The 12,064-nt window shown below is 48.2% G+C and overlaps 1 protein-coding gene across 3 annotated transcripts in view; it reads left to right on the top strand.

The window, feature by feature from the left end:
* AKNA (AT-hook transcription factor) overlaps positions 1 to 12,064 on the top strand; it is a 70,612-nt gene that overhangs the window by 31,305 nt on the left and 27,243 nt on the right. For all 3 annotated transcript variants that reach the window (XM_030920153.1, XM_030920154.1, XM_030920152.1), the window contains 8 exons: positions 2,583 to 2,642; positions 4,674 to 4,801; positions 5,297 to 5,504; positions 7,093 to 7,259; positions 7,361 to 7,552; positions 8,691 to 8,937; positions 9,890 to 9,996; positions 10,715 to 10,926. In XM_030920153.1, coding sequence (XP_030776013.1) covers positions 2,583 to 2,642; positions 4,674 to 4,801; positions 5,297 to 5,504; positions 7,093 to 7,259; positions 7,361 to 7,552; positions 8,691 to 8,937; positions 9,890 to 9,996; positions 10,715 to 10,926 — 1,321 coding nt within the window. The remainder of the gene's footprint in view (positions 1 to 2,582; positions 2,643 to 4,673; positions 4,802 to 5,296; positions 5,505 to 7,092; positions 7,260 to 7,360; positions 7,553 to 8,690; positions 8,938 to 9,889; positions 9,997 to 10,714; positions 10,927 to 12,064) is intronic.

The following is a 12,064-nucleotide window of genomic DNA, read 5'->3' as shown; positions in this document are numbered from 1 at the left end:
AATAAATCACTTCCCAGTTACTTCTCAAGGGTCTTTGTATCTTCATCCAACAGTCCAAGTAACGGTGAATTGTTTGCAGGTCTGTTTAGAACTGTACATTGGCTTTACTCCAGAAGTGGTTTAAAGTACCTTATGAAAATACATACATTTTAGCCACATTCTGAAAACAGAAGTGAGGAAACAGGGGCAGAGAGGAAGTAAGGGTAGAAAAAAATAAAGTATGTGAAGTGAGTAAATAAAATGTTCTGTTGGACCCTAAGCACATTAGAGTCACACATTTAGCTTTGAACTTCCTAGTTGCCAGTGCTGAAAGAGAAATGCAATAGTTATATGCACCACCATGCCCATAAAACAGATTCTTTCAGAGAAGCACCATTCTATTCTTCCCTTCGCTTCCCTCCTCTCCTCTCCCTTCCCCTCTTCTCTCCTCTCCCTTCCCCTCTTCTCTCCTCTCCCTTCCCCTCTCCTCTCCTCTTCTGTCCTCCTCTCCCCTCCTCTTCTCTCCCCTCCCATCTCCCCTTCTCTCCCCTGCTTTATTGAAATATAATTCACATACCATGCAGTTGACGCATTTAAAATGTATGCTTGCTTCAGTGGTTTTTAGTATATTCACATTTCTGCCACTGTCACCACAGTCAATTTTAGAACATTTTCATCAGCCACTAAGAAACCTCATCTGTATTAGGCGGTCACTCCCACTCCCCCTTCCCTCTTACCCCAGCCTGTGGCAGCTGCTCATCTGCCTCCTGTTTTTATAGGCTCACCTATTGTGGACGTCTCATAGCAATAGATTCATGCAGTATTTGTCGTGTGTCTGACATCTGTCACCATGATGTTTTCAAAGTTAATCCTTGTTGGAGTAGCACATACAAGGACTTCATTTCTTTCTTTCTTTCTTTTTTTTTTTTTTTTTTTTTTTTGAGACAGAGTCTTGCTCTTTCACCCAGGCTGGAGTGCAGTGGTGCAGTCTTGGCTTACTGCAAGCTCCACTTCCCGGGTCCAAGCAATTCTTCTGCCTCAAGCCTCCCTAGAAGCTAAGATCACAGGCACGTGCCACCACGCCTGGCTAATTTTTGTATTTTTAGTAGAGACAGGGTTTCACCATGTTGACCAGGCTGGTCTCAAGCTCCTGACCTCAGGTGATCTGCCCGCCTCGGCCTCCCAAAGTGCTGGGATTAGAGGCTTCATTTCCTTTTGCCACCACCATTCTTGGTTCCGTAGCCGGAGACACATTTCTTCTTCGTCCTATGTGTTGTCCACAAAATAAAGCAATGTCAAATCATCACAATGAGCAGGAGCTGGGGCCTTAGCTGACCCCTCATATCTAGTGCTGCACGATCCAATTCAGAAGCTGCTGGCCACATGTGGCTGTTGAGTACTTGACATGGGCTGCTCTGAATTGAGACATGCTGTGGTATGTATAAAACACATACCGGATTTCAGAGACTTAGAAATATAAAGTGTCTCCCCATTTTTTAAGTATTGGTTACATGTTGAAATGATATTTGGGGCTAAACAAAACATAAAAATTAATTTTACCTGTTTCTTTTTACATTCTCAATGTGGCTATGAGAAAATTTCAAATGTGTAGCTCACCCTATATTTCTATTTTATATATTATAAAATTATACAATATATGATTATATGATACACATTTCTATATTATATTTCACACTGATCTAGAGCTTTCTTAAAACTGAATATATCATCCCTTGCCTTTTTTTGTAATTAAACTTTTTTTGACCAGGTAACAGACACCCATGATAAGGACCTTTGCACAGTACAGAGGGCATATTGAGCAAAAAATAAATATTTTCTCCAACCCATGCAAAAATGTTCAGTGCACACACTTGCATTTATAGAAATGGTTGCATAAGCTACTGTACCTTGACTTTTTGAAGTCCTAAATTTGAATATTTATTTTTGGGTAGGCAACGAATTCACACTGTTCAAATTTCAAAGGATGCAAAGGACATGTAGTAGAAAAATCTACTTCTCATTCCTGTCTTCCAGCCACCCAGTTCTCCTTCCCAGAAGCAATTTATATTTTAGTTTCTTGAATTCTAGAGATAGTATATCATATATAAGCAATGTATTTATCGTTTTCCTTTTTATTCTTCACATATTTTATACAGATGGTAGCCTACCATAAACATTGCCCTGTACCTTGATTTGACACTGAAAAATAGGTCTTGGAGGTATTAATAGCTCAGAACATACACATGTACCTTCCTCTTATTGATGGCTGCATACTATTCCACCAACAGGCATTTAGGCTATTTCTTGTCCCCTCCCTACTGTTCATGCTGCAGTAAATATCCTGCATTAGTCTTGATGCACACGAGTGACTTGCTTTGTTGTCAGTAAATTTCTGCAGGTTCCACTTTGATTTTTTCTCAAGGCTGCTATGCCTGGGGCTGGTGGTAGAAGCTGTTCCCAGCACCCACCTCTCCATGCTTGGCAGAAACCCCACATCCTGAGGACGGACCCAGCTCTACATACCAAAGCATGGATGTGGCTGGGTGTGGGAGTCTGCAGGACTGGATTAATGGAGCATATTTCCTTCCCCTCCCAATGTCCAGGTGGAGTCCTTTGAAAGACTGATACAGGCAGGACGTCTCATGCCCCAGGACCAACTCAAGGTACTGCCCAATTCAGGAGCCACCCGTGGAACTGCCACACAACCACTGTCTCCCATGGCTCTGTCTCTGAAGCCTCCTTTGCTGCAAGACGGAAAAGAGAATCCCAGACACAGTGTCTCTTTCAGAGCAAACAGCTCTTGAGTAGCTTCCCATGATAACGATCATTATATCACAATAGTTACTGCTTATTAAGCAAGGATGGTTGTGTGCCAGGGACTGTGGTAAACCCTAGAGTATGTTATTTTATTTTATCATCATCAAAACCCAGTGAAGCAGTTACAGTTATCACCGTCATTTAACCAAGATGGAACTGAAGCTCAGAGGGGTTACTCAAAGACCACACAGCTAGTAGGTAGCAGAGCCTGGAGCCAGGTCTGTCTCCCTTTCAAATCCGGGGTCATAATGACTGCCCTGCACTACTTTCCACAAATTATCCTGCCTCTCAGCAAGGAGAAAAAGGCCTTTTCTTTTTTATCGCCTTTTTAAAAAATTACAAAATGGTTGCCAAACGTTTGGAAACTAGGTTAAAAAAAAGTGGGGGTGGGAGGGAGACCCTTTATAGATTCCTTATTGGTGTATTTCCTTTGGAATTTGGAGTTTTAGATAACTGCAGTCATAAATACAATTTAGATTCCTGCTGCATCAGCCAGGGTCCCAGTAAGGAAGAGGTGGAGCTCTCAAGTCTGGGACTGTAGGCATCAGAGGAAAGAACTGTCAGCAAAGGTGTGGTCAGCATCAGGGGACCCAGCAAAGACTGGGGAATCCCCAGGTAGTAGCATTAGCTGGAAGCTGTACCCACTCTCAAGTCTCTCTCTTCCCACCCTGTGATCTCTGATAGGTCCCGCCCACTAGACAGACCCAACCAGAAGCCAGCAGGTAGACAGCCCTGATGCTCAAAGCACAGAGCAGGGTGGGAGAGGAGCTGAGAGAAGGTCTGGAGAGGCAAATGCAACACACCTAGTTTCTAAAAAAATGTTATGGCGGGGGTATTTTCCTGTGTGGTTACATAGATGTTACGTACACTTTCCAATCACAAAATACATGATGTGTATCATGTAATATCATGCAGTGGATGACCAAGGCCCTTGTAAACTAAAACAATTTATTTTTTTGCTCTCTGTTCTAATTCCCCCATACACAGGGAAGTTGAGAGCTGTCGGAAGGTTAGATGTGACCGGGGAATGGGTTCTAGGTTGTCCTTGGCCTCAGTCTGTCCTCAGAGTTGAGTGGGATGCAGAAGGTAGTAAGACAGTGATACCAACCCCAGTTGCCGCAGCTTTAGCCATGTATTACCCCTGATTATGTTTACTATGGGAGCCTAGCAGAATTGCTAGGACCATGAGCTCTGGGGCCAGAGGGCCTGGGCCCACATCCTGTCTCTACAACTCACTCACTCCATGACCTTCACCAACTTAAATGACATCCCTGTGCCTCAGTTTCATCCTTTTTAAATGAAGATGATAAATCACCCCTCATTATGATTATATTGAAGATTAAATAAATGCAAAGTGCTTTAGCCCAGAGTCTCAATGCTCAGTAAATATTCTCATTAATGTAATGGTAATGATAACATTATCTGTATTGATAGCCTATAAGGATTTGGGAAAAGAGTGGCTAATTTTCTGAAACCCACAGTTTTGCAAATCAAGAATGAGGATCCAGAATCTCTCAAGTAGAGGGTCCTTATGGAGATATGGTGATAGTATATTTGATACTGTGACAGCTATGACAGTTTGTGATACATTGGGGTCCTTGTAAGTCTATGCAGGAAGGGCTGGTGCCCTCTGAAGCTGGTGCCAGGGCTCTAAGTTGTGTCTCTGTTGTGCCAGCCTGATGGCAGAGAGCTGGACCACGGCCGCTCTCCAGGGCAGGCAGCCTCCAGAGATCTCAACCTCAGCCTGTATCTTGCATGAACCCAGGGGCCCAGGTGCATCCCATGGCCTCCCGCAAACTGTCTCATCCACTGTGTCTGCAGGGACAGGCCCCACGGGGGCTGAGCATTCAAGTCTTCCTGGCCTGGTCTGGTTTCAGGGCTTCCAGCGGCTGAAGGCTGCCCACACGGCCCTAGAGGAGGAGTACCTGAAGGCCTGCCGGGAGCAACACCCTGCCCAGCCGCTTGCTGGCTCCAAGGGGACACCTGGAAGATTTGATCCTGGCAGGTACCTGCTGGGGTGGAAGGCCTGGAAGGACAGATGGGATGGGCCCCTGGGGTCCCTCAGTCTCCAGGAGGGAGGCACTTTGTCCTTATAATTTGTACACAAGAGAATAGAGAGAAATCTTATCCTAATTAATATACACATCCAAATGGTGGCACGATAAAAAGCTGAGATTTGAATCCCTTTGAACCCACTTGCTGAGAAGATGCCTTAAAACCCTTATTGGTTAATAGGGAAACTGAGGCTAGATGGGGGTGGGATTTCTGTAAGGTCCCACAGCCTGTGGAAGGCAGAGGGAACTTGGGCTGAGGCCTCCTAATTCCCAGTGGAACCTTCTTTCATCTTGCTTATTTTGAGTTCTCACCATCATCTAAAGGCTGATATTAAATGAACCCTAAGGGGGCATCCCCTGGAGTCTCTGCTCTGACACTCTGCTCCTGGACCTGCCTGATGTGGCTACCGTCTTGGGCTCCTGGTGCTGATGTTTCTGCATTCCAGGGAGCTGGAGGCAGAGATATACCGTCTGGGAAGTTGCCTGGAAGAGCTGAAGGAACACATAGACCAGACCCAGCAAGAGCCTGAGCCGCCTGGGTCAGACTCAGCTCTGGAAAGTACCCCAGCCCTGCCCTGCCTCCACCAGCCAACGCACCTGCCTGCTCCTTCCAGACAAGCCCCCATGCCAGCCATCAAGACCTCCTGCCCTGAGGTACCTCTTGGCTCAACCATATTGGGCTGTTCCCTTGTGCATTCATTTCTTCATTAATTCATTTCTTCAGTACATATTTCATATTTATGAAGTGTGTGCCATATGCCAGGACCCATGACACATGGTAGGGATTCAGTGGGATGGGAGGTGGCAGGGAAGTTGGCGTCTTCCTTTACAGAGTTTTCTGTAGAGTTGAACTGGTTACAGTGATTTAGTTATAATTTTGATCAGTGCACTGAAGGAGAGTTATGGGGTTCTGTGAGAGTAGGAGGAGTAACATGACTGAGTTTGAGGAGGAGGTCAGAGAAACTTTCCCTGAAGAAGTCATGTTTAAATGAGACCTGAGGCTAAGTAGGAATTACTAGAGACAAAGAGAAAACCCATCCAGTGGGGGAAACAGCTTGTGCAAAGGCCCTGTGGCTAGAGTATGGAAAGAGAAGGGAAAAATAGTCTGAGATGTGGCTGGAGAGGCTGGCAGGAGCCCCATGACATAGGGGCTTGTGGGTCACATAGAGAGCATGGCCTTCAACTCTGCTGGGTTTTCTGGCAGGGGATGATATAAGATGACTTGTGGGTAGGCCAGTCTGAGGATGGGGAGGTGGCAGGGCAAATGGGGAAGCATGTGTGGACTTGAGAGAGGTTGGGAAGGTATGTTTGAGTGGACTTGGAGTGGTCGTGAGAGGGAAGGAAGACACGGATGGCTCCAGGTTTCTAGCCTGTAGTACTGCACAGATGATGGGGTGAAGCCTAGACAAGAGCCCTACACGAAGGGGGCTTTGTAGAAGGCTCTCTGGCCCACACCATGACCCCTTGAGAGGCAATCACTATCTCCGTTTTGCAGGTGAGCAAATTGAGTATAGTGCATTCACACAGATGACAGTGGTGGGGTCTCTATGCCTCCCAACTCCTGTTACCTCTGCTGCAAAGACTTGTCTGTTGAGGATGGGAGCAGGAAAGAGGGCCTGGCATGCTGGGTAGGGTGGGACGCTGGTAGGACATCCCTGACAGCTAAAGTCGTGCTGGCCCCATGGTTTGGGGAAAATCTTATGCTGTGCTCTGGCATAGAGGGTAGGAAAACTCTGCCAGGTGCCACTACATACAAGAATGGGAAGAAAACCTGAGTACGTTATCTTGAAGGACCCTTGTGTTCCTGCAGTGAAGGTATTGCAGGGGGCTGGAGTGGCCCTACTGACATGGATGGGGGTCAGGAGAGTTAACTCTGGCAGGAAATCTAGATTCAAATCTCAACTCTGCTCCTGGTTTCTGTTGACTTTGGGCAAATCATTTGAGCTTTAGCTACCTGTCTGTAAAATGGTTTGTAATAATCTTAGGTACTAGTGGGATTGTTGTGACCTGATATCTGTATGGTGCCTGGCACACAGTAGGTGCTCAATTCGTGGCAGCCAGTATCAAAGATCACACAGCCCAGTCTCCATAGTTTACACATGCATAAAAGGGTGGTGGGCTTAGTGAGTCTAATGTGCTTCTTACCCCTCAGCCCCCAGCGTGAGCCTAGCAGGAGGCAGGTGCTTAAAAGTGGTATTTAAGTATCTGCCAAATCTCTGTCCTTTCATCTTTCTGACCCCAGCCTGCTACCACCACTGCCGCCGCCAGCGCTGGCCCCCGCCCATTGCATATAAAAGTGGAGGTGAGCTCTGGCAACAGTGAGGTGGAGGACAGGCCACAGGACCCCCTGGCCCGACTCAGGCACAAGGAGCTGCAGATGGAACAAGTGTACCATGGCCTCATGGAGCGGTGAGTGCCACCTGGACCTGACCAGGGTGTCTGGCCAGCAGCTGGATCTTGGTTGTCCCCCACTGGGCAGAGATCATGCCCCTCTGTGTGTTCTCCTGCAGGTACCTCAGTGTGAAATCTCTCCCGGAAGCCATGAGAATGGAGGAGGAGAAAGAAGAGGAGGAGGAGGAGAGGGGAGGTGACTCCCTAGAAGTTGATGGGGTGGCTGCAGCTCCAGGGAAAGCAGAGGCCACCAGGGTCCTCCCAAAGCAGCACCTGGTGCAGGCTGAGAAAAGTCATGGGGCTCGCCTGGAGTAAGTCACTGAGCCTTTCCTGCAGAATGCTTGGTTCCACCCTAAAACCACAGGGGTGATCACTGTCAGAGTGAATAAGACAGCACTTCACAGTTTAGACATGGCTTGTCTGTCCTGCATCTTCAAGTGTGCAATGTATACCACTGATAGCCCTTGAAATGATTTCGGGTAGTGTGGGACATGATTTTCAGTAGGACACATGCAGCATTAAAGAATATTATTCTCAGCTGGGCACAGTGGTTCATGCCTTTAATCCCAGCATTGAGGGAGGCCAAGGCAGGTGGATCACTTGAGCCCAGGAGTTCAAGACTAGCCTGAGCAAAATGGCAAAGCCCCATCTGTACAAAAAATACAAAAATTAGCCAGGCATGGCGGTACACTCCTATAGCCCTAGCTATTTGGGAGGCTGAAGCAGGTGGATCTCTTGAGCCCAGGAGGCGGAGATTGCAGTGAGCTGAGATCCGGCCACTGCTCTCCAGCCTGGGTGACAGTGCAAGATCCTGTCTCAAAAAAAAAAAAAAAAAACAAGAAAAAAGAATATCATTCTCTTTTTCTGTCTCTAACCTTCTAATGATGCCAAGGAGAAAGTCTCAGTGCTGTGGTGTCTTTAATGCCTCTCTTGAACTTCTGTGGAAAAAGAGAGAGAGAGAGATAGCGTGAGAGCGCATAAGCAGGCCTCAGGCCTAGAGCCTTTGGCAGGCAAATGGATCTATCTAGTATGTGATAACATTCAGGTTTCTTGTATTTGTCCTCAAAGTTAGTTTCTGTTTGTCACATCTTCTGTTTTGAATAGTGATCTAAAATCTTTGGAGTAGATGGAAGTTTATGGAAATGCCTGACATAGGGAAGGTGGTATGCGAACTCCTTACGTCTGGGAATTGCTGCTTTAGCATTTCCTCTTTGGTGTGTTGGGTGGGTTTTGTTGGCATCCACATTTTACAGTTGAAAAGTGAGGTTGAGAGAGGGGAAGTGCCTTGCCCTAGGTCATACAGCTAGAAGGTGGCGGAACCAGGCTGGACAACCAGGGATGTCTGACTCCAGAACCTGTGCCCTGGGCTGCTTGGCTCCCAGGACAGGCCAACCCCTGCGTCAGGGCTGCCCAGCAGAGCTCAAGGATGGTCTTCTCTTCCCATGCCAGGGAGGCCACGGAGCAGATGCTATTTGTGAAGCCATCAGGTTTCCAGACATCCCTGGCTAGAGACGGGCACATATCAGGCCTGGGCAAGGCTGAGGCAGACCCTCCAGGCCCTGGCATGCCACCCCACCCTCCAGGCACCAAGTCCGCAGCATCCCACCAAAGTAGTATGACCAGCCTGGAGGGAAGCGGCATCTCTGAGCGCCTTCCACAGAAGCCTTTGCACCAAGGCGGTGGGCCCCACCTGGAGGTAAGTCCCCACATGGCGGAATGGGCCCAGAACCTCAGGGTCATTGCTGGGTCTTCTCAACTTTCTGCTTCTGGATCTTTGCTTGTGCTATTCCTTCTTGGAATACCTGCTGCTCCTGTCCCTGCCAGCCAAAATCCCACCTGACATGTAGGACTTATGCCCAGTGTCACCCCTCAAACCTGTCCCTCTTCCAGAGCTCTTGTTCCTCCTCTGAGAGCTTGGAACCCATTGCTTATACTTCTTTGAGCCTGCCCATCACAGCTGGAGAGTCTAGTTCTATGCCCTTTAGAGCAGACATTACTGCTGCAAGGTCACAGACCACTGTGGAAGTGTGACTGTCAGAGAATAATGCATATATATGCATGCCTGTGCACTTGCGTGCAAACACACACACACACACACACATGCTTCTGTAGTCCTAATGAGCCCATGGTCAGGATTCTCTGCCCTAGACATGGACTCAGCGAGGGCAGGCACCTGTGTTGCTCTGTGTTCTTTGTGCCGTGTGTTAAACCCAGTGGGTAGGACCTGTATGTACATATTTGATGGTTTCGTTTTTCCAATGCCTTGGGCCTGAGCATTTCCACTCAGATAAGACCATAGTATTCCAGGCTGAAGCCAGGAGACACTGGAAATATGACTTTCTCCCTCTCCCCTTGCTAGTCCTTATCCACGGCCGTGTCTCTCCCAAGGGCTCTGGCTGCCACTCCTCAGGGAGGCAGGACTTGCTCAGGGTCCTCCTGGGGTGCAGAGTCCCTGCTGGTAGCCAGATTCTTGTGCTGAGGCCTGAGAGCCTGAGAGCCCTCACTCCTGGGCCTGGCTGTTGGGAGCCAGGCCAGCATCCCTGGGGCGTGAGCCTCTGGGAGGTGAGGCCCAGGCTAGGATTTGGGAAGGGCTTCCCAGTGTGTCTTGGACACATTCCTCAGACATAAACGGATACTGCCTCTTTCAGGAGCCCTGGATGGCATCCCCGGAGACAGACAGTGGCTTTGTTGGCTCAGAAACAAGCAGAGTTTCACCCCTCACCCAGACTCCAGAGCACCGGCTCTCCCACATCAGGTATCCTGGGATCCCGCCATTGTCCTGTCAGTGCCACATTCCTGGGACAGCCTGGGAATCGCAGTGCCCGTGATGGCCCAGAATAAGAGAGGATGGTCTGTCCATTCATAGGGACTCATTTCATCCCCAATTTCTTGTTCCTGTGTTACTGACAGAGGAAACAGAGCTTCAGAGAGGGGACTGACTAGTCCATCCTCACACAGCTAATTAGCGACAGACTGGGAAATTCATTTTTGTTGAGCAAATGAATGGGTGAATGAATAAAAACTACAGGGAGGGCACTGTGAGGTGAACAGAAGACAAGGACAAAGGGCACTCAGGGTGGCTACATGGAACCCAAAGGGAAGGGAGAAGGCAGAGGAGACAGGGTTGAAGGTTGGAGGGATGGAGCCTCCAAAGCTGGGTGCAGGCCCTTCAGGAGGCCCACAAGGCAACCCAAGGGTGCATGCAAAGGAAGGATTAGAAATCCTATTTCTCTTTATGTATTCTGCATAGAAATTGAGATTTATTATTTTGCATATTGGGTTGGCCAGTGTACAGTTTATAAAGAAGTGGACATCTAATGTGTGTGTGTCCTTGGAAATATTGTACCACCCGAGATGCAAAGTCGCAAGGGGTGGGAGCTTATTGGGTTAGCCTGTGGAGAGCCTCAGATGCCACCACCTGAGTGTCTCACTCTGTGTGACCTCCGTGTGTCCCTTCCTCCACGGTCCCCCAGCACAGCAGGAACATTAGCCCAGCCCTTTGCTGCATCTGTGCCCAGGGATGGAGCTTCCTACCCCAAGGCCAGGGGTTCTCTGATCCCCAGAAGAGCCACAGAGCCCAGCACACCCCGGAGCCGAGCACAGAGGCACCTCTCCAGCCCAAGTGGGCTTCTCCGCCAGAGGGCACCCAACTTCAGCCTGGAACGGACATTGGCAGCCAAGATGGGTGAGTGCAGGAGTCTGGCTTGGACAGAACTGCATGGATTGAAAAATCAAATAGAAAAACTTGCAGAACCCTTTAGGATATGACATATTAGCCAGGTTCATTGTACTGAAATTTGAAATTACAGATAAGGTGGACAAAAGGGAACAAAAGAAAAAAAAATACTCTGGAAACCATCAGTGCTGATGTTTTGGTATAGAACCTGTGAACTGTTCTCTGTGCCGATGTAAATGTGTGTTTGTTTACACATACTGTCATGCACTGCATGACAGTATGTCGTTTTGTTCATCGACAGACAGCATGCATGGCAGTGGTCCCATAAGATTTTCATGGAGCTGAAAAATTCCTTTGGTAGTGATGTTGCAGTCATTGCAGGGCAACACTTCACACACGTTTGCGGCGATGCTGGTGGAAACAAACCTACTGTGCTGCTGGTCATATCAAAGTACAGTACCGGCCAGGCGCGGCGGCTCCTGCCTGTAATCCCAGCACTTTGGGAGGCCGAGGCGGGCAGATCACCTGAGGTCCGGAGTTCAAGACCAGCCTGGCCAACATGGTGAAACCCCATCTCTACTAAAAATACAAAATTAGCCAGGCATGGTGGATGCCTGTAATCTCAGCAACTCGGGAGGCTGAGGCAGGAGAATTGCTTGAACCCAGGAGGTGGAGGTTGCAGTGAGCTGAGATCAAACCATTGCACTCCAGCCTGGGCAACAGAGTAAGACTCTGTCTCAAAAAAAAAAAAAAAAAAAAAAAAGGTACAGTACAGGCCGGGCATAGTGGCTCATGCCTTAATCTCAGCACTGGGGGAGACCAAGGTAGGGGGATCACTTAAGGCCAAGGTCACCTGTGGCCAACATGATGAAACCCTGTCTCTATTAAAAATACAAAAATTAGCCGGGTGTGGTGGCTTAACACCTGTAATCCCAGCTACTCAGGAGGCTGAGGCATGGGAATCGCTTGAACCTGGGAGGCTGAGGCAGAGGTTTCAGTGAGCCAAGATCGCACCACCACAGCACACCAGCCTGGGCGACAGAGCAAGACTCTGCCTTAGGAAAAGAAAAAAAAAAGTACAGTACAAAACCTACAATTATGTACAGTACATAATACTTGATAACTAATGACTCTGTTATTGGATTAT

The sequence above is a fragment of the Rhinopithecus roxellana genome, chromosome 16 (assembly GCF_007565055.1).
Source record: "Rhinopithecus roxellana isolate Shanxi Qingling chromosome 16, ASM756505v1, whole genome shotgun sequence".
NCBI classification, from domain to species: Eukaryota; Metazoa; Chordata; class Mammalia; order Primates; family Cercopithecidae; genus Rhinopithecus; species Rhinopithecus roxellana.
The sequence above is the reverse complement of the archived record's forward strand: the minus strand, read 5'-3'. Positions and strand labels throughout refer to the sequence as shown.